This window comes from Camarhynchus parvulus, chromosome 10, assembly GCF_901933205.1.
Source record: "Camarhynchus parvulus chromosome 10, STF_HiC, whole genome shotgun sequence".
NCBI classification, from domain to species: Eukaryota; Metazoa; Chordata; class Aves; order Passeriformes; family Thraupidae; genus Camarhynchus; species Camarhynchus parvulus.
In genome coordinates, this window is record NC_044580.1 from 8,683,410 (window position 1) to 8,709,884 (window position 26,475).

Sequence of the window (26,475 nt, forward strand, 5' to 3'; positions counted from 1 at the left end):
AGTGTGGCTGGAGGAGCTGGGCACCCCTGGATGGTTGGAATCCTGAGCAGCAGCAGAGCAGCCCAGCAGGAGCCATGTCTCTGCCCTTCCGAAAGGAGCTGGAGAAGTACAAGAACATCAACGAGGATGAAATACTCAGCAAGCTCTCAGAGGATGAACTGAAGCAGCTAGAACATGTTCTTGATGACCTTGATCCTGAGGTGAGCGATGAGAATTGCAGCACTGCCTGTTAGAAATGCCACACGCTGCAGTATTTTTTATTTCTATTCTGTTGCAGTAGGGACAGTGCCCTAAAGTATGAGCAGCTCAGCTACAGACATTTTGGTTGTATTCCTGCTGTGATGTGCTACTTGTGTAAAAATCACTGTGCTCTTGGTCTATTTAGACATGAGCTTGTCTGCAATCTAAATCTTTAGTCATGTTGGCACACTGCAACAAAATGAGAAGCTTTTCATGGCTGCTATTTCTGAGCACAGCAATAAACAAACATAACCTGTGTTTATGGAGATCAGGTCTTTTGAACTTCTGAAATCTGTTGACTGTGTCATTCAGCACATGTATTTTTAGCTGAAGAGAACATGTTTGAGTATGATCAAGAAAAACAGGATTCAGCTACACAACGGTCATTTTCCAGAGAGTAAGAAGTATTGGGATTCTATCTATCTATCTATCTATCTATCTATCTATAATCTATCTATCTGTCTATCTATCTATGTATCTATCTATCTATGTATCTATCTATCTATCTATCTATAATCTATGTATCTATGTATCTATGTATCTATCTATCTATCTATCTATCTATCTATCTATCTATCTATCTATCCCCCAATTTTATATATACATATATATACATGTGTGTATATAGATATGTATATATATGCATGTATGTATATGTAATTATTATATTTACATAATAATTGAGAAATTCACACAAAGAATTTAAAGATCTCTAGTCTGAGAACCACTTGATCCTACAATAGTGAGGTTACAGTCACAAGTGTGCAGGGAATTGTGACTGTACCTACTCCAAAATATTCAAACTGATGTAGGAGTTTGAAAACTGGCAGGTAAAATGGCAGAAAAAATGTTCTGTCTGGAGGCAAAATGAATTTGGAGAAACACAACAGATTTATAGCTTCTAATTCTATAGCACCAGTTTGTCTGGAAATTAAGGGGGATTTTGATGTTCTCTCCCACCATGTTGCCACTTCCCACACTACTACCATTTCTACATATTCTGGTATTTTCAAGTATCTGGCATCTCAAATGGAGACACAGAAAACCATTAAAAAAGCAACACCAACCAACACAGTAAATCAGTCCATTGTGCATTTGTATTTATGCTACATATGTCCAGTGAATTTGGAGCACTCTGGGCACATTTGTGCATGCACAGGTGAAATAACTGGTGACTTGAGTTGTCCACTGGATGTGCTCAGAATTCCCTGTGTATTTGCCATGGATCAGATTTCCTGTGCATGTTCTGGCCAGTGAGGAAATGTTTCTGAAGTACTCTGGGGCACCTTCAACACGTTGGCATTGCTGCATGTGCACTGCAAGGTCCACCTACCTGCATTTCTTCCTGGGATTTCCTGGACTGAAATGTGGGGGCCTCATGCATATTCCTATGTTACAGGATGCAGGTGAAATCACAGGATCCCACAGCTACATCTTGAAAGTGGGAATTATCTGCTTGCTTCCTCATACTCTGAATAGCTGAAGTCCACCTCATCAACCAGTCTCTTTAGTTCATGCCATTCATTTCTGAAGTCTGAGAGACATCTGCTTTAGAATGAAAGGAATTTTTTTTCAGTGAGAGAAAAATGGTGAGGAAAAAGAGTAAAGGAAATGTACAGAAAACATAGCCTGGTTTATCTACCTGGACTGCAAACTGTGATTATAATGACCTTACTTAGTTCTTTGGTGCTCTGACTGTGAATATGGTTAATACAAATATTAGTGGGTGTGGTTGTGTTCACAGGGGTCCCAGGACGAGGGAAGAGATGAGAATCTTGACTCCATGTTTCAGAAAGCTGATTTATTATTTTATTATATATATTATAGAAAAGAAGATGATATATTAAAACTATACTAAAAGAACAGAAGAAAATATTTCATCAGAAGGCTAGCAAGGAATAGAATGATAATAGAATCTTGTAACTAACCAGAGTCCGAAACAGCTGGACTGTGATTAGCTATTAATTAAAAACTACTACAGGAGACAAATCAAAGATGCACCTGTTGCATTCCACAGCAGCAAGTAATTATTGTTTACATTTTGTTTCTGAGACCTCTCAGCTTCTCAGGAGAAAAATCCTAAAGAAAGAATTTTTCATAAAATATGTCTGTGACAAGTGGTTAGTAAGTCAAGAACACTGTTTGATGTGCTGAGTTCCGTGAGTACGTTTAGGTGATGTGTGTTACTGCTGTCACCCAAGAGCATTATGCAAAGCATGATTTCACTTACAAACCACTGAGATGAGGTGTGGAGCAGTGTGTGCAGCTGCCTGCTGTCCTTTCCCTGCCCTGTCTCTCACAGAATGCCCTGCTCCCAGCGGGATTCCGGCAGAAGGACCAGACCACCAAAGCTGCCACGGGCCCCTTCGACAGAGAGCGCCTGCTCTCCTACCTGGAGAAGCAAGCCCTGGAGCACAAGGACAGAGAGGACTTCGTGCCCTTCACAGGGGAAAAGAAAGGTACTGGCCATGCTGGTGTTGGCACTGGGTGCAGACAGACAAACAGAGTGCCTGCTGTCTGTTCTTGCAGTGTGCTGGGCCCAGAGCTGGGGGCTCTGACAGTGCAGGGCGAGGCTGCAGTCAGATCTAGAGCTGCTGCAGCAGAAGGGGAAGGGCTGGTTCAGCTGCTCTGGTGTCTGCCTCACTGCTCTGGAGTCCCAGTGGCCTGTCCCAGGGGCAGCTCCATGGTCTGTCCCAGGGGCAGCTCCATGGTCTGTGCCAGGGGCAGCTCCATGGTCTGTGATGGGTTAATGGCCAGATTAATTGGGAGGTACAGCACCCAGAGCGCCAGTGCAGCAAAGGGCTCAGACAGCAGCTCCCTGGCCAGCCAGTGCCTCTGGGTGCACTCAAGCACAAAGGTGCCCTCACCAGCCCCACAGGGACTGCTCCCTGTTAAGCATTAGGCCATGCAGGGGTGTTGAGTGGGGGAGGCATTCAGGAGGAAACACATAAATGCTTTCTGAGTGAATCTTGCTGTACGTAACAGCTCGGGGAATACAGTTACAAAAAATAAGTATTTTTCCACTTGTTTATTATCACATCTGGCAATGCTATTCATGCAGACACTTTCCCCGCTACCCTTGTCCTACAGCTACAGGAAAAAAAGGGGAAAACCAGGAAAACCTAATTCTAATAATTTAAACACTGGTAGGATAACCTCAGGGCAGGAACAGTCATAATTTAAACAAGCAATATTCTTTTAGTACCACTAGCTCCTTTCCCCTGTTTATAAAACATGGACAAAAATGCTGGCCTCAGGCAACCCCTTCATTCAAGAAGGAACTTCCTATGTCTGGGTGCATTTCTGGCTATGTAATGCATTTGCCATTATTTCAATGGGATCTGCTTAAAGGAAAGCAAATACTTCAAGAAACTCAAGGGCAGCATTTTTTACATTATGTACCATTACCAAAGATGTAAAATGTTATTTATATAACATTTCATAGGCCAGGAGTTGTTACTATCATTACATTGTGTTCTCAGTCTTTGAAACAATGATTTCAGACAAATGAGACCTTTTTCAGCTAGATCTGATCAATGTGCCATTTTACCATGCAGCATATTCTTTAACCTACTTTTTGCCCCATCAAAATGCCCACACACTGCTCTTCACAGGGCTGGTGGTGAGGCCCCTGACATGCAGTGAGAGGGCAGAGGTCCTGCCAGTAGCAGGAGAGGTCAAGCACACACTGTGCAGGAAGGAAAGCACTTTACTGTAGTATGGATTTGTTACCAATTGTTTTCAGTCTCCTACACACTGCTGGGTCAGAGCAGTACAAGTCACTGCTTGCAGGCCCCCAGGTATTTATACCAACACCTGCAGTTATGTCTCACCTCACTGATATTTACAGACTTAAGGTTAAGATTTTGCAGTTTTCACTGTAGTTATATCTGAGATCTCTGAATAAGGCTGAAACATCAGTGCACAAACCCCAGCAGTTTATAGAATGCTACATACCCATAGCACTGGCCCTTGATCTGTACAAAATGAGTCCCTGCGTTGTCCCTGACAGTGGTACTGTATGCACTGGGCTGTTTATTCCATTTCAGTTTTCTTTTGATGAAGCTGAAGCAACATTATGCCTACATTTGCTTCCAGATGCCCTTAAAGTGCTCATGAGTTCTGCTTATTAGTTCCTGGTGTCTCTGGTGTGGAAATACCACTGCTTTGCAAACACAACCAACCACACATTTCACTTCCCCCTGAGCACAGAGTGAATGCAGCCCTCCTAGCATTTAAAGCTGTTCTTAATTTGGCTTTTGATTCACTGTGCTCATTTACTTCAAAATTACAATTTCAAGAATTATTACAATTACGAGGTAATGACAGCATTTTAGGCTACAGGAATTATTTCCTTAATTTCCTCTTTGTACAATACAAATTCATGACAAAATCCTCAGTATCAGCTTTAGCAGATTAAGTCAAATGAAAACAACCATGTGTTCTGTGATTTCTGCAGTCATTTTACAATTATAATCTAAACACACAGAATTATACTACATTTTCTTTGAAGTCAGAGGCCAAATGCTATGAAAATACCCTTTGTTTCTTTGTTGGTTAGAAATAACTGAATTAATCTGAGATCTGATGAGGTCCAGTACCTTGTCAATTGAGTGCACAGTGTCATTTTTGTGCTGCTTTAAGGGAACTGACTTTGAGAACAAAGTTGTTTATTTTGAGCTTGGCATATCCTGAACTGGTACTGGAGTGTGAGTCCTGCTGCCCCTCTGTGGCTTGGCAGGAGGTGTCCTACAGAAACACCAGCAATGCAGCAAACTTGCAGCAATGCAGCAGCTGAGCCTTATAAAACATATAACTGAAATCTCCATCTGCCAGATGCACTGAAATCCTCCCATGGGTTCTATGATAAACCTGCTAATTGGCTGCTAATTGGTAAAATGTGATGAAAGTTCTACAAAGTCCATGTGTGGCTATTCCTGGATCTTAAGAATCTGCTTGTAACTGCAGTGTGACTCATTTTGACACTCTCAATTGGAAAAAAAATAACAGGATGGCTGTATTAAAATATAAATTACTTGATTTACACTTGGAAGAAGATATTTCCCACGCAAGGAAACAAAGCAATCCTGAAAGACATTTTCAAATCTGATAATACATGCTAGATGCTTTAATTGGAGAATAATTAGTATTCTTCCAAAGCTCAGTAATTAGTTCAGGAAAAATAATTCTTCTCCTAATTTAGAAGAATTCTAAAGAAGGATATCTCTTGAGGAAAATCTTATTTCTCATCTTCTGCATGTTGATGGTCTCTAAGATGCATTTACAGATTGGTAAATATTTATATGATTATATTATATGGATTTCTGTTAAATTATTTCTTTACACTCTACATGCACTGTAATGTAGCCATTCTGTAAATAATTGCAAATTAATTTGATGCTATTTCTGCTAGTTAAAAATTAAATTCCAAGCAGGTCTAAAATGCATCCAGTTGTGTATATTTGGGAGGAATTTATGCCAATTTGCCATTTGGTATTTATGACCTAAGAATATTTGTGTGTCAGTTGGATTAGAGTATGTCAAGTGTTGTTTGAACTTTTGTCAGTGTTTTGTACTATGATATTTGTCTGCCACTGGGAAAGCATTTATTTTTTCAAATTTAGGAAGTGGGATGCTTCTACTAAATGTAAAGTGACATTTCTACCAGTTCTTACAGTTATCATACAAAGCTAAAACTTGGAAATTCACTGATGAGCTGAAAAGAAGGTGGCATTTAAAATATCCTCTTTCCAGACTATCCTGTAGTACATGATGATTTTTTATCAACTGTAATTTTTTTATCTACTGTTATTTTTATCTACTGTGATGATTTTTTTATCTACTCTTTTTTTTTGTTGTTAATATTTTATTAGAGAGTTCTTGACCAAGAAGCAATACCAAGCAGCTGCTGAAGGACAAAAATTCAGTTGCCTATGTTGGTCTCTAAATGCTGAGCAACCATAAGGTTTTGATTGTCCTAGAAACAAGCTAAAGCAAATTCCAGAGCTGACACAGATATGCAGAATGGTTAAAACACAGGAAATGTTAAATATGAGCCCCAGACAAAGGGGGGCTGATTATGCAGGGAATTGCCTTGTTTTTGATTGTAATTGTGGTTTCAAGAGGTTGGAGATGTTTGGCAAAAACAATCAAACGTATGGAATGCATTAGGGTTTTGGCCCTCTGCCATATTGAAGCTTGGTGATGTACTTCATTAATTGCTGTACAAAAAGGATTTAAGCCTGCATGGGATGGAGCTCAGATTTCAGTGGAGACCCAAGGTTTGCCCCAACCAGGGCTGGAATGATCACAGGCTCACACCCAAAACTGGCCACTGAGAAATGTTTTCAGACTGCTTTACCCACATCCTCCCTAATGCAAGTCAGGGCTGGGCACTTCATTTGAATGCCTGTTGTGTGGTTTGACATGATCTGGTGGCTTTCAGGAGCTCTTGTGTAGCACAAATATCTGTTAGCAATGAGCAGTGAGGGTGAAGCATAAGGGCTGATAACTGGGGCCATGGTGATGGGCAGTATGTAAGTGTTTATTTTGTGTATTTTGGATTTGTTCCTACTAAGGATAGATGTTCTAGAAATCCTTCATAGAACCTGATGGTCTGTGGAAGTTATTTAGGGTTGTACTTAAGTACAGTTTACCCATTGTACTTAACACATATAGCTGGGACAGGTGGCTATCAGGCTTCCATCACTGAAGTATCATTTTCAAGTTCATGAATGACCCAGGAATAAAAAGAAAACGTGGGGAACATGAGGGACAGTGCAGACACAAAGTATTCCACGGCTCTGTCAGTGCTGTTTTCTCTGCAGTCTGTACCTCAGTCTGACCTCAGCTAAGAGCTGAGTCCTGCTGTGGCACAGACATCAACTGGGAAACAGCATTTCTGCTTCTGCCTTGTTGCAGGGCTTCTCTGAACTGTATGGTGCTAATGAAACACAATTTTAAAAAGTTCTTCTGCTGTGAAATGTCATTAGCTATGAAAGGTTGCTTTAAGGATTGCTGTTTCAGCCCTTCACCACTGTCCCTGTTTTCTACACGGTCTTCTGCTCCTTGCCAAACCATTTCATTTTGGATCCCATCCAGTTCTCATCAAAGGCATGGACAAACTCCAGTGGATTGGGCTATTATTATTTTTGGCTGGAAAGGGAAGGGGAACATGCTTGTATGTGATTAAATACTAACATTTTCAGCTGACTGATAAAAGGGAAAGGGAAGAAAGTACCAGAGAACTTTTGGCCAAAGCTGTGTTTTCAGTTGCTCTGGCAGAGGCCATCCATGTTGCATGTGGTGCTGTGCCAGGCAGAGTATCAATACACAGCAGCAGTAATAAGGACAGTCATTTTCAGAAGGTCAGAGAATTAGAATAGATGCTAATGAGTTCCAATCCCACTGTGTCTAACAGACTGCTTTCAAAAGTTAGGGTTTAATATAGAGACACAGTATCTTTCTTGGATTGACACGGCAGTCATTTCACCCCCAATGCCTAAATGGTTTGTTTAAATTTTTGCCACCTTTTTCCTATTCTTTAGGGCTTAAATTTAGAGCTGATGTTTGCCTCTTAAGGCATTGAAAGCATTGCTGACAGTGATGCCTCTGGCCAGTGCCTTTCACTGCTTGCTTTTCTAAGACTCTCTTTTAGTCACTCATGACTTTGCCAAACTTGCACAGTTCACAGTGAAATTTCCCATGCTGAGAGGCTGCCTCGAGTTGGATTTTTGGAAAGTGTCAGCAAAAAGGACTTAGCTGCTTCCAAGAACAAGATTAGGAGAAAACACATTGTTTTATCCATCTAGACTAAATTTTTCCAGCTGGTTTTTTTTATGACCTGCAGTGCCTCCATGCTTTGAAGAGAAGACTTGAAATGGAATCCCCAGGGAAATATACTCAAGTCTGGCATCCTCAAAATATTGTGCTTTCTTGTACATGCAGTTTGTTGCAGCATTCTGCAAGCATTCCCCCTGCAGTGAGTGCTGCTCAGAGCTCCTGCCCTGCAGTGAGTGCTGCTCCAGCTCATGTGGCAGCACAGCAGTGCCCAGAGGCACCTGGCATGGCTGGGCTGTCTTGAAACTCTCATCTGGGAGGCCCCTGTCACACCAGGACCGAGGGCAGGGAGGCTCCCTCCTGCTCTGACAGAGCTCCCCTCCCTTTGTAAGGGCACTGCAAAGGAGAGAAAAGAGCAAGGAGCCAGCAGAGAGGCTGGGGCAGAGAGGTGGAGTGGGGGGGTTGAGGAGCTGTGTGAATATTCCAGGATGAAGGATTTGATGTGGCAGTTCTGGGGAAAGGAGCTGTAGAGAAGAGCAGTGGTAAGGAAGGGAGGGCAGAAGAAAGGGAGGTGGTGGGAAGGGTCAGGACTCAAAGATTTTCAAAACCAGGAGATGTAGGGAATGGGGAAGGCACAGGGGACAGTGAGGGAAGGAAAAGAGGAGAAGAATGTGTTGGGTGGGAGAAAAGAGGCCAGAAGGGAACATAACTAGTGTGGTATTCAGCTCTGCCCACGTTTCAAAGGTCTTTGATGTCCAGGAGGACCTGAAGTGCAGTGGCACAGTTTGAGTTTCTTCCTCCTCTAGCACCATTCCACATCAGACATGGAGCTTTCTGCTGGCTTGGTGGACTGAGTAATCCAGGAGGAAATGCACAGGACTGCCCTAGGGATGCATCCTAACCTGTGATAATCCATGTGAGGGTCTGAAGAAATTCTGGGCTTCCTTCTGTTTTAAAAAAGTATGGGTTGGATTTTGTTTATTTTTGTTTGAGCCAGCATACTTTCCAGGTGAGCTCTTTGAGGGGTATTGCTGCAGTGGCAGGATCACAGCACGCTGATCAAAGTCAAGGATACTGGTGTAGTTTGAGTTCACGTTTTGTGTTTATGCACAATAGGTTTAACAACTTTGGAATGCTTATCTTTGCAGCCTTCCTATGCCATTGTCATAGTTTTTAAGGCATAGAATATGCTGACACTAATCCAAGAGCAACAGAACAACAACAATTATGATACTGCATTTTTCTTACTGCTGGCATTCAGCTTCATGAACTTACTTGAACTTGGTGTTTTCTTCTTCATAATACAAATTTATCCTTGGTAAGAAATAATTTAGCTCCATTTTTATAGAATATTTGTAGGGAGGTGTTTAAGAAAGCATCAACAGAAAAGAATAGTGTAAAATGAAAAAAGTTAATCAGGTGCCTGTGATTTGTGCAAGGCAGATTTCCAGGATTATTGAATTTCACTCCCAAGGTCAGTGTAGCATTCTGTAATTGAGAACAAAGAGGCACTCACTGTACTCAGTGATTCATTGAGAAGTCAGAAGTAGTAAGTGTAACCAGGCATTTTCTTGAAAATACAATAATCTGAGTTACACTATATAGGAAAAGAAAGTACATTATTGTTTTACAATTATGGCAGAAAATGCATTTGTATTATAAAATTAAGTAAATATCCTTAAAAAATCCTCCCATAGATGTGCATATGGTAGGTAATTATGACTGTATAAGAAGGTGGAGATCTCATTTCCTTGCTTTACTCTGACATTGCTTTAATGGGGGCATTTGCACAATGCAGGAAAAGAAACCTGGCTGAACCAAGTGGCAAAATGAGATCTATGGTTTCATGACTGCTCCCAGCGAATTTCTTTTTTTTTATAGAGAATTTGCTTTCCTTTTACCTGATCCACATTTCTGTGTCTCTCTGGAGTGCTTTCCTCTGAATCCTCTTCTCTCTGGCTGTCAATGGATTTTGTTTCTGTAGCCTCTTTTGAGGAAAGCCATATCCTATTTCAGTCTCAATAGAAGTCTTGTTTTGCAGTGGGTGAAAAGGAGTAGGTCTGCTGTTAAACTGAGCCAAGACAAAACTCTGCTCACTGCACTCACACTCAGCAAGTCCCTGGTTTGTAATCAGCTGCCTCAGCCATCCCCCAGGTCACCCCAGACACTTTTGGCCCAGTTTGGCCAAAAGAAGGGGAGAATTGCAGTGATACACACTTAAAATTTCACACTGAAAGAAAGCACTTGGGATGCCACACACTTTGGGTTTCTGTGCTTGTGTAAAAATAAAATGATACTTTCCTTCAGTCAAACAAACAAAAAAAATTATTCTTATACAGAAGTGTGGTTACTTTTGGCTTGTTAACAACAAAGTAGTTCAAGTTATGTATAAACAGAACTTTTGTCACTGTGTTTTTCATTGGTAGAAAGTTAAGCTATTACTATTAAAACTTAGCACAGAACATTAGCATATTCTGGAGGCAAAATATAGCACAGCCAACATTAATTATACCAAACAGAATAAGGAAATAATTAAGTACCTTCTAAAACACAGTGTGAATATAAAGAACACCAAGAGCAGCAGCCTTTCATCATAAATCTCACTTTATAATAATAAAATGTCACTATTCCTCCAAGGCTTCTTCCAAGTAATAAATTTTAAGTTGAACCATTGAATCAAGGAAGCCACAATCCATATTTTATTTTGCCAGTGAATTCCATGATGCACTGGATAATGAATTTACAATGTACAGATGTGGGACTAGGAGACACCTCCTGAATCTTTAAACTCTGTCCTTAAATAATGAAAGAAAACTAGTTGACAGCTGTCTATAAACAGACACACGGGTTTTGTGGACAGGTAATAAATTGCTAATAACATGCTAAATACAAGAGTTTTTCTAACCTCCTTCTGCTGTGCTACAGCATCTCTTCACAGTGGAATGTTCTTATCTAGATAGCAGTAAAATGAATATTTTTAAACACCACTGGATGTCAGCAAGACCCACATACATTAAAGATATATATTACTGTCTTTGACATGACCTTGCCCCTTTAAATATTTCATATAACCAAGAATAGAATTTTTTTTTCCTAAAACATTTGCTGAGAATGCATTAAATGAAACTATCATTGGGAATCATATACACATTTAACGAGATTCAGGCTGGGATCCAAGAATTACATATGCCTGAAACAAATGTTTAAAATTGTATTCCTATATATGTGAACTGTACAGAAAAGGTATGAGCCTCTAGAGGTTTCCATTACCCCTTGATTTCTTGCTATGCAAGGCACTTGACCTTCACTTATCCAAAGTCCTTAAAGACCAACTACACCACATATTGTGCCCAGTTTAGTCCAAACTCAAGGTCCTGTGTCCCTTTGCAATGTTATGTGTGAAAGCACAGACTTGGATCAGTGTTTGTTAAAAGTGTGACTCGTGTTTGTGTCTGGGAAGAATCACTCCCTGCCTGGTGGAGATGCTTTGTCTCCACAGGCTGTGGTCCTGTGGAATTGCTGCTACAGAACAGTGTTATCAGTCAGGATAAAGATTCCCTCCATATCTCAAACAACCTACTGAGTACTTGAAACTCACGGGGAATCACCAGGGATCTGAAAGGAAAACCCTTTCTGGGCAGTATTCCTCACTATTGATTGTTTACTCAGATATTCTGATAGATTTTGGTTTTCTAGCCTCCAGCACAGTAATGAATTTTTTTCCTTATGTCAAGCTGGCATCAGGTTAAGTCTTGCTCCGTGGCGTCTGGATGGTGCTGCCATCCAACACTTCAGGTTAGGTGGTAGCACAGAGAGGGTCTGAAGTCTGCCCAGCTGTGCTGCTGGTGAATCTGGAGAGCATGATTGACCCATCTTTGCAGAGTGGTTCTTACCCCAAATTTCCACTTGATTTGTGTTTGATGCTGCTGGGATGGCTGTCCTTAATTGCCGTGACCTAATGCAGTCACAGTTAAAATGGTTCTTACCTCTCCCCCACCAAAGGCTTTTATCTTCTTGAAGCCTTTTCTAAAAAGATTACTTACTTAATGAAAAACAAATCAAACCATGATACTACTTTGATTTTCTGCATAGCTTTCTGTCCAATTTTGTACTCAGAAGTGGTTTAGCCTTGGTAGAAATATCTCTAAGGTAAATAATGTGAATCATGTATCAATAAACCTTGCCAGAGCTTCAGAAATATCAATTAAAGTTTTTTTCTGAGCTTACTCAGTGATTTGAGTCATGAAAGCTGACAGCATAAAAATGGCTGTAGACAAACTTGTATAAAAGATATAAATGAATTGGAAATTACTACATGAAAATGATACTTTGGACTGTAATGGGGAAAAATGAAGTTACAGAAGGATGACAGTGTTGAAAAAAACAGAGGCAAAACATCTGTAATTCAGTACTAAATATCAGAATTACATTCATGAATGGTAACAAGATGACTAGTAGAGTTAAAATTAAACTATTTTAGAGACATTTCAGAAAGCCACAGGACTAGCTGTAATGCTTCAAGCATTATATCTAGAGTGTAAAAAGCTGCACAAAATGAAAATTTAAAGCTGACAGTGGGCCAAAGCTGCCTGCACCAAAGATCATCATTACAACAGGGTTAATTAAAGCCTGCTTGAGAAGTAGTTGTGAGGGGAGCTATGGCACAGGGGACAGTAGATTATGGGAATTCCCTCAATTATTGGAGCAATGGCACTGTCTGATCCTGGGGGATCATCCAGTCCTGCGCTGGCTGTGGGGGCTGCTCGGGAAAGCTGAGTGGGAGAAAAGCCCAGCAGTGCTGGGGACTAAAGTGCAGCTCCAGCTCTGATTTAAGGGCCTCACTCCAATTTGCAGTTACATCATCACAGTGCTGAGGTTAACCACCATAGTGGCCTGAAGGAGTAGTGGAACTTGTGCTGTTCCTGGATTTATCCTGCATTTTCCCCATTTCAGCAGACAGGCCAATGACCTCAGTCTTGGGGGAATATTGCATGGAAACGCATATCTGCTAACCCAAAGGTTTCAGCAGGATACAGAGAGTAACAAATATGCCAGGAGTCTTTCTTGGGCAACATGTGGTTCAGTTCAGACTTTTCAGGCCTGCACAAATGATCAGGGTAAGGCTATTTGTGTGAATGATCATCAGGAGACACAGAGGGAAAATACTCTGGAGGGGCTGGGAATTAAATTGAGTTACTGGAAGAGAACAGGTTTTCTGGGCTTTCAGGATCATGTATGGAAGTTCATGAACTGAAAGATTCTTGCAGTAGGATGGTTTTAACTGCTCCTGGTGCCTCATTTAAATATAAGGATGAAATTTCTGCAAGCTTTTTGTGTAGACCTGATTCTGCCTATTTAAGGACACAGGACCTTCAGAAAAATCCCAGCTGGGACTCCTCCTGAGAGCAAATTCCTAAAATAACAATCACCAACACAGAGCAGGAATCTGCACCTTTTATTTTTAGACTTATTAAGATTCTGGTGTGGGGGATAACATCGAGTAAGAAAGAGAAAAACACACATGTGATAATATTTCCAAGCAGTTCCACTGTCACAGACCTGTTCCTCTGCAGCCAGGAGGCAAAGAAGTTGTTCCAATAATTCATTACTCACTCTGGCTTTTTTTCCTTTATCTTAGGAAAAATATTTATCCCTAAAGAGAAGCCCGTAGAAACGCGCACGGAAGAGAAGGTGACCCTGGATCCGGAGCTGGAAGAGGCTCTGGCCAGTGCTTCTGATACTGAGCTCTATGACCTTGCAGGTTAGAAAACATACAGATGTGATCCTCCCACATGTGCAGCCCTTCTCTGGCCAGACCTGCCACCAGGAGTGTCTCATGATGGCCCCTCAGGCCCCTGGTGCTGTCTGATGGGTCACACATTGCCCAGGATGGTTGAAGCAGGACTCGACAGCTGCTGCATTTCAGACTTTGCTTAAAACTGATGTGTCAGGCCAGGGGGGAGATGAAGCAGCTCATGTGATTTGGGGAAGGGAAGGGTGGGCAGTGGGCTGCAGGCTGGGGTGCTGGCACTGTAGTGGAAGTGACTGATCCCACTGTATCTGCATTGTTTGTAGCATACTGCAGCCACCTCCCTCAACTCTGACATCCCAACTAGCCAGATAAACTTGTTACAGTGGATAAAGATCCTGAATCCATGAGGAAATTTGGAATCTAACCCCTTGAATGAGAAAATTGGTTGCCAGGTGATTAGACCTGGGTATCTTCACCACTTTTGATTATTTTCCAAGCATGTTAGTATCGATGTGCTTCCATTAGAAACCCTGGAGGGAATGCCAATGCATTAAGCTCATCACATGTACAGTGAAATTCTCAGATGCACCAAATAATAGAACATATGAGCAATAAGAAGTTCAGGTTGTATATTAGGGAAGGAAAGTGATTAGGAGTGTAGCATTGAAACCATTTACCCAAGGAGGCTGTGGGATTTCCATCCCTGGGTGTTTTCAGACTCCAGCAGACAAAGCCATGGCTGACCTCATTAGTGCTGGCAGCACTCCTGCCTGAGGGAGAGGCTGGACAAGATGACCCACAGTGGTTCCTTCCAGCTGGCACTTCTGGGATACGCATTCTACATTGACTTGATTGTTCAAAAATCTATATTGGAAGTGTCTGTATCTCCAGAATTTGGAGCCCAAAAAACTCTCCTTACAAGCAGTCATGACGCACACAGTTAGCGTTTTATAAAGGGGGTTTTGTTTGGGGAACTAAACTGCAATTTGTAGCAGATACTTTCCTGCAGTCTGTGTTCCTGTCATTAACATTGTATCCTCTTGCTGGTGTTTACACATTTCAGCTGTTCTTGGAGTGCACAACATGGTCAACAACCCGAAATTTGATGAAGCAGGAGCCCGCGGTAAAGATGGAAAAGGAATCGTGAGAAGTAAGCAAGCAGATTTCTCTTGTGGGCTGCATGTCATCTCTAGGGACTTCTACAGCTGTAGGTGGGCTCTGCTGGCCTAATTTAGTGTAATGTAACTGCACCCAACTTTGATTGATGTAATTAATCATGAAAGGTGTCTTTATAAAAGTAAATACGATCTTAAAATTCATTATAATAACAACAATAGTGTACAAACAGATCATTCCTAAGGAATCTTTTTTCCTAGAGAGCAGTATCTGGCTCTGCAGAGGTGTTTGAAAGAGTGGGAGTATTTAGGAGGCCAAGATATATAAATTTCCATTCCATTTCAGTTTAGGCAGCAGGCAGAAAACAGAGTGAGCTGTAGCTAAGAACTGGCCGCAGTTCAGGCCAGGCCATCTTGCCCCAAGTACCTACATTTACACACCTGAAAAATTACTTGTAACCACAACTAATACGGTTATTTGAACCACAAGGGCTCAAATGTGGCAGCATGCCCGTCAGAGTCACATCTGTGACCAGAGTCACCTCGAGCTGCATTCACAGGGAGGCAAAGCCTGCCTGGATGTGCTCCTGCCCCAGCCACTCCCTCTGATCTCCCACCTGCACCTGGCTCCTGGGGCAGTGGTGCAGAGTGCCTGTTCTGTGGCTCCCTAGGGACACAGGAAACGGAATCATTCTGGAAATCCCCCAAGAGAAACAGCTGCAGTTACTAAAAACAAATCCAGAGATGTTTGCACTAAATAAACAGACCTTTGGTGAATCTGATCTTGGCTCAGCAGCCCACAGGAGGCTGATGGAGGGAGAAATGGAGCATCTGAATTCCAAGCTTTTCTTGAGAGCTGCCAAGCCTTGATCCAGAGCTTGTCACCTCCAGGCCCTGGATATCCAATGGGCTAAACTTTACTTCAAACAAAACTGTGGAATACCCTTTCCTAGGGAAACAGTACTAAAAAATGTTTTCTTCTTCTCAGGCCATGAGAACAGCAGCTATCTTTACCAGGGGCTTTCCTTTCCATCTTCCATTGCTGAAGGGGAGCTGGGAAAGCAGACAGGACACCATGTCACTTCATTTTTCTCAGGATAAAGCTGCTCTGCAGGCCTTCCCAGTGGGGCCCTGTGTAAGCTGCCATCTATCTCATAACAGGCAACTGCCTGCGTTACTAATCCTCCTAGATTTCAGAATATTTTTGTTATACTAAGTCAAAAAGTCAGCTATGTGAGTCAGCTAAACTATGCTCCAATCGCAGACCTATGAACCAGAAAATCACCATCACATCACTGTATTCTTTGGTCCAAAAGCAATACCTTTCCTTAGCCAAGTGAAATGCTTCAGTAAAAATTTGCTCAGAAATGTGGCAAAACAACACCATGATTAAAGAAACAAGAAAAACTCATGGAAAGCAACAAGAAGTAGAAAATGAAAATTCCTCCCAACTCTAGCCTGAGTACACTGTGATGTCTAACCTGAGGACAGGCTGCTTGAGTCTCCCCTGCTCCCAGTCTGGCAGGGTGTTGCCACAAGTGCAAAAAATGCTTTGCTTTTTTTGTTTACATTCTATCCTTGCATCCAAGGTGAATTCTCTAAATGTAGTTTCCAATTCCCAGCTCCCTAGAAAGGCTGAAGTGTTATCAGGGATATGTGAGATCTCTCAGGGAATTGGTAAAAAAAAAGGTTTGATATCAAAGGGAGCAGAGTGAAAACCAGCTCAAGATTTCTCTATGACCATCTCTACTATGAGTATGAGCTCTAAATGGGATGTGGTTTTCTTTTGGCCCATGGTATGGCATGAACCTTTACCCATTGCAATGAACAGCAATGTGTACTACACTGAGACTTGCACACAATTCTTCAAGACCTCTCCCTGTCTGCAGCATAAAATAAAAGGATTCAAACATACTTGTGGTCAGCAATATTCTAGTGGCTTGGGCAGGCAGGGTTAATAAATTAATCTCCACAACTGTATGCGTGGGAATTAGAAGTACTAATTGTGTTCTAAACTATGATTTTTATGCATCTCTGAGAATATTTATAGCTCATAGCTTCCAGCACTAAATACCATAGTTCTTTGGAACATGACTGCTCAAAGATTTCATAAATCTTGGTGCTGGTAGACAGACTTACTTTTCATGCTTTGATAGTTTTATTATTTTAAAAGTGCAGATGTTGCAATTTTACAAGAGCTAATTGAATTTATAGTAAGCTGAGATAGTATCAGCTGAGAGGAGGAAACTGAGGGGCCTCCTGCTCTTGTTGCTTTATGTAGCACAGTCTATTCATAGGTGCAGGGACATTTTCTCACTAATATAGTGGGCAAGTTCTGAGCACACCTTTCTTTGCAGATATTAGACAAAGTACAAAGCAGCCCTTGCAGTATATCACATCCCAAACAATACTCTTCAAAGCTGCTTTGGCTCCAGTTAATTGTACAGGGATTTTATATAGAGGAGGAGTTTGCCCTTGACAATGCTGCCCAGCCGGCCTGACCTCAGCCTCCAGTGCCAGCTCTGGGTGCACAGGGGGTGCAAATCTATATTGAAATATGCCTGGCAGGGATAAGGGGGATAATACTCCTACTTGCAGGTTTTGTGGTTCTCATAAACCCTTCTGGATTGCTGCAGTACAAACCTAAATGGGAATGGAACAGCCAGAGGGATGGTGCCTGTTCCTAGGCTGACATTGCATGAGATTTTGTGTTGCAGATGTGGTGAAAGGTGAAAAGGTCAAGCCCATCTTTGAGGAGCCACCTAATCCTACCAATGTGGAAGCAAGTTTACAAAGGATAAAAGCAAATGATCCCAGTCTCACAGAAGTTAATCTCAACAACATAAAGGTAGATGCTGTGGTTTTCTCCATGTCATCATAGGAGGATTTATTCAAATACTTCCAAAGCCTGTGCCTTTTATCCTCAAATTTTGTCTCTCTTTACTGTTCAGAAAAAGCAGGGCACTCAGGGAAGGGGTGGGGAAAGGACTGTTGTAGAGGCTCCAAGGTCATCAGTTCCTGATCCTGAATTAAATGCTGATTAAATGCCCCAGGGGTGACTCCCTTTGGCTGCCTTTCTCAGCAGATTGTGAGGGAAGATCTCTCATGGGTACTGTGCAATCATCACTGGCCAAATTCAATCAGCCCACACAGGATGGGGGGGAGGAGGAGGTGGAGGAGGAGGTGGCATGTGGAGACTGCACAACTGGCAGAGGAACAGAAAGTGGCTCAGGGAGGGTCACGTGCTGGCCTTGACCTGACCCAGTTCTGGGCAGTGCTGGCACCTCAGGCACCTCCAGCCTCTGGGGCCACTGTGCCCACTCTGGAAACCATCCTAAAACCATCAGGGGTGTTTCCCTTGCATACACTGTGCTTGTTCATCAATCAGTTTCATAATCATTAAAATCAGCAGTGTGATTGGCTTTCCTAATTACTGGATTTGTCTTTTTACCCTAGAATATTCCTATTCCAACGCTGAAAGAATTTGCAAAAGCTCTGGAAACGAACACACATGTGAAGACATTCAGTCTTGCAGCTACTCGAAGCAACGACCCCGTAGCTATTGTAAGTTTTAACATTACTGGGAAAAAAAACCACAACAAATTTTAAGTAGGGCCATGTCTGCTTTAGGATACATTCTTTATTTTCCCTTGCAGGAATTCCCTATGGCTATGAAAAGTAGAAATATAATCTCTTCTGATCTACCTCTCCATTCTTCTAAGCATATTTATGTTTTATTTCTTGTTGGTACTAAGATCTGTTTTGCCGATTCCCTGCTATTCCCTGAAACTTTCAAGATGTTATCTCATGTTCCCTCTTTTTGGCCCTTCAGGCATTTGCAGATATGTTGAAAGTGAACAAAACACTGAAGAGTCTGAATGTAGAATCCAACTTCATCACTGGGACAGGGATTTTGGCGCTGATTGATGCACTGAAAAAGAATGAATCCCTAACAGAGATTAAAATCGACAACCAGGTAAAGAGAGAACGTTGGGGAAGTTCACTTTTGTTTCTCTTTGATGTGGATTCCCAGAGGGTTCTACCAGGGGACTCTGGCAGAGTCAAGGCAGCCTCTGTGGCTCAGTCATGTCCCCAGTCAGTGCAACCAAAGGGTGGAAAATTTCTCAATAAAACTACTCAAAACTCAGGGCAAAATCTCCAGCGATGGGATTCTCTTTGTAGTTTGCAGCCTTGTACTTAAATGCAAGCACTTCTCTCTCATGTGAAATTAAATGTTTCCTTTTCTTTTGGGGACCCTTGACTACATCACCCACAGAGGCAGCAGCTGGGGACAGCTGTAGAGATGGAGATTGCCAAGATGCTGGAGGAGAACTCCAGGATTCTCAAGTTTGGATACCAGTTCACAAAACAAGGTCCAAGAACCAGGGTAGCAGCAGCTATCACTAAAAACAACGATCTGGGTAAGCTGCCACTGCATTTACTCAACATTTCTTTGTGTGAGCCCAGCCCTGACCTTCCCAGGCACAGCTCTCCCTGGCTGTACATTCAGATGGAATTTTGACCACAGCATTCACACTGCTCCATGTGAGGGGAGATGCAAAGCTCCTCAGGCTCTAGAGCAGAAAACAGCAGAGATCTTACTGGGATTAGGAGCCACTATTTTTCTCCTGCTCCTTCTGGGGAGTTATTTCAGCCTTTTCTATGGAGTGTCCTAAATTTCTCACTGCTCTGTCAGCTGTTCTGGGCAGTAAATGAGGAGTCAAACCCATCCTGTTTTCTCAGAGGACACAGAAGTCCTGACTTTGTTGTCCAGCCTGCCCAGCCAAGGGGGCAAACCAGATCCTCCTGCTTTTGTGAGCAAGGACAGGCAAAGACAATAAACCCCTGCAAGTGTCACCTGAGTGTGACATGCTCTGCCCTCAGTACACAGAATACACAGGAGATGACTGGGCAGAAGAAATTTAGAGTTAAAAGGGGAAAAAAGAAATTAAACTTTGTATTTTTAATCAGTTCTTCTTCAGACTGGGGCGTCAAACCATGATGACTTTGTGGGTTTCAGCTTGGGTTTCTCTCTGTGGGAACCAAGATAAAAGTTGAGCTAAAACCTTTTCCTTTCATACGTACTTTTAGGGGTTTGAAATTTTAATTTTTAGCAATATCTAAGCATTCCAACAATATACTATTTTTCCTGTCAGTGTCCCAGAAGGGTATTTGAAATATCCAATCTACAAATAGAGAAAAACCCTTTTTTCCCATTATTTCACCACTTGTCGTTAGACTTATGTCCTAATCTTCAGTTTCCTGTGTTTGTGTTGTTTGGTTTTGTTCAAGATTTTGTAGGACAGAATTCCTAAAGGAATTCAATAAAATAAATGAACAAAACACTGAAAGCAGACACAAATGACTGATGCTACACTGCAGGCTTTGGAATAATGCAATCTGTTTGCCAAAAAGGCATGATGAAAAAAACCTCCTCTTAGTAATGAGATGTTTAGCAATATATTGTTGTTATTGACTTTCTGTGGTGAAAAGCATTCATTCATCAAGTTCTACTGCTTTGTTCTGTGCTTCAGACATTCAATATCAGAAACAGGACATGACACTGACATAACACTAAATTTTCTATCACACAAACAGGAGAACCTCACAAATCTTATCTGGCCAGGTCAGAAAATACTCAATGCATTTTATTAGAATGTGGAGCAGCAAATGCTGCCCAACTAAACCTGCTCTATACCAAGTATAATGTATCTTAAGTGCTGTAAAAATCCAGACTTGTCAAAATAATCCTGCCCATAACACAAGGTTTATCACTCTGCTTTGCTAAATGGCAACTTCAACCTATGTGGTTTCCAGTGAAAAAACAGAGTTAATTAAACTGATTATCAGATGCAGTCAGAGCATGTGAAGTTTAAACAGGTAATTTAAGGTCCAATATGATATTTTTTTGCAGTATTAATGGATATTGGTACTTAAGAGTACTTCTAATTATTTTCTGAAAGAATATGACTATTGCTTACCTACAGTATACACTGTGCAATTACAGAAGTCATTAATTTTTGATGCCTAAAGCTTAAATTATCCAGAGCACTGCAGACTACAGCAGACCAGTATCAATTTAGCTGGAACACAGTGTCATTTAAAAGAACAATAAAACTGTAATAAAATCTAAATGGAATCACTGGAAGGAAGTGCAGGAAGTGGTGATTTTTTAATCATCTAAAACCTTTATCTCAGAATGTGATTTTTGTGGAAAACACACTGATGTGAACACTTGGTGAAATTCTACAGTCTGCGATACAAAAACGCAGTTTGGGTACAATTATTTCGTTGAGCATGATGGTATATGGCACATATTGATTATGGTAATTCTTCTGAGCATTTCCCAGAAGCTCCTCCCTTCTGTGCTGGTCGCATGCCCTGGGAGGGGTGTCTGGTGCTCTCAGGAAGGCAGTGCTGACTCTCCTTGTTGCCCACAGTGCGGAAGAAGCGGGTGGAAGGGGAGCGCCAGTAGCCACGGCAGCCAGGACACCAGGCAGGACTGGAGACCACCACCACTGCAGTCCCAAAGTGCTCACTGCTCAGAGGGGAAGGCACTGGAAAACTATTGCAATGGGAGTTGCTGATTTCTGTTAATGTCTCCTTTTAACCTTGAAAACAGAGCCTGCTCATTTTTCATTTTCGTGGTTAATTTCATTCTTGTGAGAAAGGTTCATAGTTGGTTTGATTTTAATGAGGAAAATGGTTTGCAGTATCTGAAGCCAATATGCAGCATCTTAACTGTGTTACTGAGCATAACATATAGTGACTCTGACCCTTATTTTAGACACTTTTTGATATATAAAAATATGACCTTGTATATGGATAAGGGATTCTCTGCTGAAAATAGAAATTTTAGGGCCAAGTTCTGCAATGCCTTATGTTTGTGAATAATCCTTACCTATGTGTATAGTCCTGCTGAACTGAATCCTGCAATGGGCTGCTCCCAGGAGTAGAACTAGTGATGCCAGTGCAGGTTTGCAGGTTCACAGCCCTGAGCCTCTCTCCTGCAGGGATCTGGGCAGCTGGAAGCACCTTGGAACAGCTCCTGTCACCCTTGTTGGGTCTCCACCCGCCCAGCTCCCAGCGCAGGGTCACGCCTAGACGTACAAACATTGTCAAAGCATACTTGTTTACATAAGCTTAGGTTAGCTGGATCATTTTGCAATGTTACACTGATGTTTTTTATTCTTACTCCACATTGTAAAGTAATATTAGTGCTGCCAATCCTGTAGACATTGAATGTTTTGGGTTTTTTTCCTAGGCCAACAAGTTTTTGTTTGCTACTAGAACGCACAGTTTACAGCTAGTGATCTTAACCTAAACAAGTATTCTGAGCAATATTTGTTTTGCTTTGAGCCATGAGTTTGACTTTTTTTTGTTCTGTATTTATGTACATTTGTTTGCATTATAGGACTGTTCTCAGGACCTTTTAGATGAAGATTAATTAAATACTTAATCCAAGAGAGCCACTGTGCTACCAGGGAAAGACATTAAAGGGGTAGTTTGGACAGCCACATGACTGACATTCATATGCTGCAGTTGAGGTTTGTCCCTGTATCACAAGGCACATGAGTATTTGTGCCAGTGCTTGTTGTCATCTTATCACAGGGGTTCCATACTGTTGTTTCCTTATCACAAAAGTTCCATACCTTCTTGGTGTTGTCTCATGGGCAGCTCCTCAGAGCACTGACTCTTTCTTCTTCACAAAGCAGCCAACTAACCCCAGTTCCCCTCTCACCCAGCCACCCCACTCTCTTATAGCACTCTGCTTCTCACTGGTCACAGCTGTGGCCTGTTAAAGTCAGGCCTGCTCCTAATCTTTGATAATTGGCCCAGCTGCAACTCCTCAGGGGTGAGATTACTTTCTACACCATCTTTATTTCCTTATATTCTATCCCCCTAGAAGTGCTTATCTGAATAAGGGCAGATTTAAGCACATGCACAAATGCTTTGCTAAATCATGGCCTTAATTGACATGCTGGACATTATCTTAACCCAGTGGAAAGCAGCAGCTAACCCCAATGCTCAACAGCATTGAAATTTCAGTAAGAATGCAGTCTGATGTTTCATTTTGTGTAATTCACCACCTAAAACTACTCTCTACCACAGTTGTATCACTGCCAACAGCTGGCTGACAGCCAGAGGTGCATGCTGTGGGAGCCCAGGGATGCTCAGGTCAGGTGTGTCACACACCCCAAGCTTTCAGGAAGCTGCAGAAATGCTCCTGCAGCCAGAGCTGGGGCACACTGGCCTCTCTGAGACAGGGCTGCAGCACTGCTGGCTGGGGCAGGGCTGGACACCACAGTCACTGCAGGGTGCTCCTGAGCCAGCAGGGACTGCTGGGGGCACTGGGATCAGAGACCTGGGGGTGCTTGGCACAGCTCCCTGAGAGATGTTTCCACCTTGCTGAGGTGTGAGCTAACGGGATGAACCCTCCCTCTGCGCCTTTTGTAAGGGAAATGAGAAGGTCCAAGGCAATGCTGTTGCTGTTGGATACTGGTCTTTGTAGTGGGGTCCAAAGTGAATAACACTCACTGAAATCCCACTTAAAATACCTGGCTGAAGTGCTCTGCTGAGCTGGGATACAAAGTGCAGCAGCCACAGTTTACTTCCCTCCCCGTCTCTACAATTTCCACTTCTTCCCTTCCTCAGAATAAACTGAACCCTTTGCTTTGCAATTAAAAAACAAAACACACAGGGGAGTCTGGCCAAGGTTTTCCCTGGATCCATGCAGGATTTGCTGTGAAATCTTTGATCTCCCATTTTAAAAAAAATTACAGGTTCTGTAATACAGTCATAACTCTGCATGGGCTTAAATAGAATCCTTAAAACCATTTGGATTACAAGGGGAATACCGGGCTTTGCACCATGAACTTTCATGGGTGGGAAGAATCCTCATCCACAACACCTAAAGATTATGTTACTGCTAACCTTCAGTGATAGGAATCACTCTGCCCCTAATTTCTTCTTCTTTTCCTTTGATCCAACCAAGGGAATCCCAATTATCAATCATTTGATGATTTTTTTTAATGGTTATTTTTTCTTTATTAGTGGTACGTATCTGTGTTCAAGGGAAACAAGTGCAATCCATTTCTAGTCTTAGCTGCCATTGACAGTGTTGGTGTTTGCATGCAGCAGTTTCACAAGGATGGGCTGGTGTGACTGCTCCATGGTGTCTGCAGCATCTGTACAGCTTTGCTCAGAGCCACACACATCCTTACACAGCCTGGGGTGCTTTGCAGCCCCAGTTTGCACCACGGACTGAGGTACCTGGCTGGTGGTACCCAGCTCTGTGGGCTCTCCACCCCTTCATCTGCCCTGCCCCTTGCACAGCCACAGTTCCTCTGCAGGGAGGAGCCTCACCCTGGGGGGATCATCTGCAACACCAGCCCCACCATGAGCCAGCAGAGCTGTGCACCCCATGGCCAGGAGCTGGGAGCCTGGCTCCTTCCAGCAGGGCAAGCAGAGCTCCCAATCCCTGGCTGTTCTCTGCAGGCAGCTGCTGCCAGCCCCTGCCAGGGGGCTCAGTGACCAGAGATGTCTTGGTTCTGCCTCTTCTGTGTGCTCCACACAAGGCCTGGGCTGTCACCAGCCTTGAGTGTCCCAGATCAAACATTCCAACAATATAAAGATCTGTTGGATGCAACAACAGCACACAGTGGTGATGCTTGGAGGCAGATTTTCATACTAATACAGGACTATTTATCTGGTTAAAAATCTCTGCAACTAACATGAAGGGGGGCAGGATGTGACCAGTTATTTCATATCCTACCTTCTGCATCTGACATTGTCAATGCTGAATGGGGAACAAGGACAGAAGAGTCCCTTTTTCTTAAGCAAACATTCAGGAGTAACTATTTTTGCACATTGCTTCTCGTGTTGACTGCTTCAGTTTGGTTTGTATTTTTTATACAGATTTCTCATGGAAAAGCTCAACTTTGTGTGTGTCCTACCATCCACGTGTAGTGTGCACTGAGGACCATGTGTGTACATGTATAAATGACAGTGTTAGCTCTGGAACAAAGTAATTGCATGCGCACGGTGTGGTGCATATTGCTCAAGAGGAAGAGAATTACCATGCTATGTGACAGTGACTCCCCAGCATTGTGGTTTTTCTAAATAAACCTTCACAAAGGATTTGGATTTTGCGATTTTTCATGGGTTTGTGACTTGAATTGAGCCCCCATTGGTGCTCTGATATCAGATTAAACTGCTTTCTCCTCTGTGGCTCTTGCAGCTTTCACTCTCCTGGATTTCACCTTCTCTTCTCAGGTGGAGAGACTGGTGGTATTTCCTGCCCTCTGTTCTCCACAGTGTCTCAGCAATTTCCATGTGGCACCTCATTAGAATTTGACACCAAGACACACCAATTTCTTTCACATTATCCCCAGTTCTAAGGTTCAAGGGGCTCAAGTGCATTGCAGAGTGCCTAAAGGCCTGAACTGAGTTAATGACATGGTTAACGTGGCCCTTAGAACCTGTGCTGCATGACAAAAGAACTGCCAAATACACATAACTGCACGGTGCATAAGGACAATTGAAAAGGAAATGTCATTTCCCCACAGACAATTTGCTCTCCACAATCCCAGAGAACTTCGAAGTTAACCCACAGGGAAACAAAACATCTTCTCTACCTATTTTCAGACCACCTTTACTTATGTCAATGCTTTGACTGTGAAATCTCACAGTATCTTTCTTCTTTTCATCTCAATGTAAATAAGTGGATGAGAGTCTTCAAGAAGATGAGGAAATCTCATACTGAAAGAAGAGGAGGTATCTGTGTCCCAGTATGTGGTTCTGCTGGGATTTGCAGAACCTAAATCAGAAGAGTGCTCATGGGAACGATGCAGCACAATTCCCAGATCCTCAGTCATAGGGGAATCAGAGAATACAGCTGCAGAGAAGCTCATGAGGTCATGCACTCCATTTCCTATCTCTCAGAGTTTTATTTCTACACAATTCATAGCTTTTACCAAAAGACCAGTTTTGGTCCTGCATCCCTTTCATTACAGGGGGTGTGTTCAATTCCCTTGGGATTTTCAATGTAAATGCAGTATATACCAAAGAACACAGATACTGTATCCCACCTTATCACTCTGCACCTTTATTTTAGGAATCAGCTTATTCCCTTGCACTCACCTTTTTCAGAATGGAAGTTTCATATACTGTTGAAAAATAATGACTTTACAAAGGGAGGATTGATACTATTTTTAATCTCTGAGTATGCATCTTTCTGTCTTTCCTATTCTAATCAGTTCAATTCTCTCCCAAGCCTGAGCAACAACAGTGCCAACCCCAGTGCTTCATATTCTACCAGGAATGCCAGGTCATTTTCCCCATGAATGTGATATGGAGTGACAGCCTGAACTGCAGGAAGCTGCATTTCCCACTGCCCATCCACCCCCTGCTGCTGCCATGCAGAAGGTCCCTTGCTGGTGTTCTTTTAATGCATCCACCCAAAAGTAAAATCTCAGTTTTGAATGAAACAGACACTCTAGGAAGTTTTAATGCAATATCGAAGAATGGGGTCAAGCTGACTAAATCTTGTGCCCGCTGCAGGAGCTCTGCTCTGTGGGCTGGTGTGTT

At 42.4% G+C, this 26,475-nt stretch overlaps 1 protein-coding gene across 1 annotated transcript; it reads left to right on the forward strand.

Moving 5' to 3' along the window:
* Positions 1–25,032, forward strand: LOC115907551 (tropomodulin-2). The gene is made up of 9 exons (XM_030955507.1): positions 1–200; positions 2,543–2,699; positions 13,658–13,780; positions 14,835–14,921; positions 17,604–17,734; positions 18,343–18,450; positions 18,719–18,862; positions 19,163–19,307; positions 21,327–25,032. Exons 1-9 carry the CDS (start codon positions 75–77, stop codon positions 21,359–21,361), a joined length of 1,056 nt encoding a protein of 351 aa, XP_030811367.1. The 5' UTR covers positions 1–74; the 3' UTR covers positions 21,362–25,032.
* The last annotated feature ends 1,443 nt before the right edge of the window (positions 25,033–26,475 follow it).

Bases quoted from the DNA above. Each gene is read 5' to 3' on its own strand.
- LOC115907551 (XM_030955507.1), top strand. From the start codon at position 75: ATGTCTCTGCCCTTCCGAAAGGAGCTGGAGAAGTACAAGAACATCAAC. The intron at 18,863-19,162 runs GTAAAGAGAGAA...CATCACCCACAG, and splicing joins AGATTAAAATCGACAACCAG to AGGCAGCAGCTGGGGACAGC. The intron at 19,308-21,326 runs GTAAGCTGCCAC...TGTTGCCCACAG, and splicing joins CACTAAAAACAACGATCTGG to TGCGGAAGAAGCGGGTGGAA.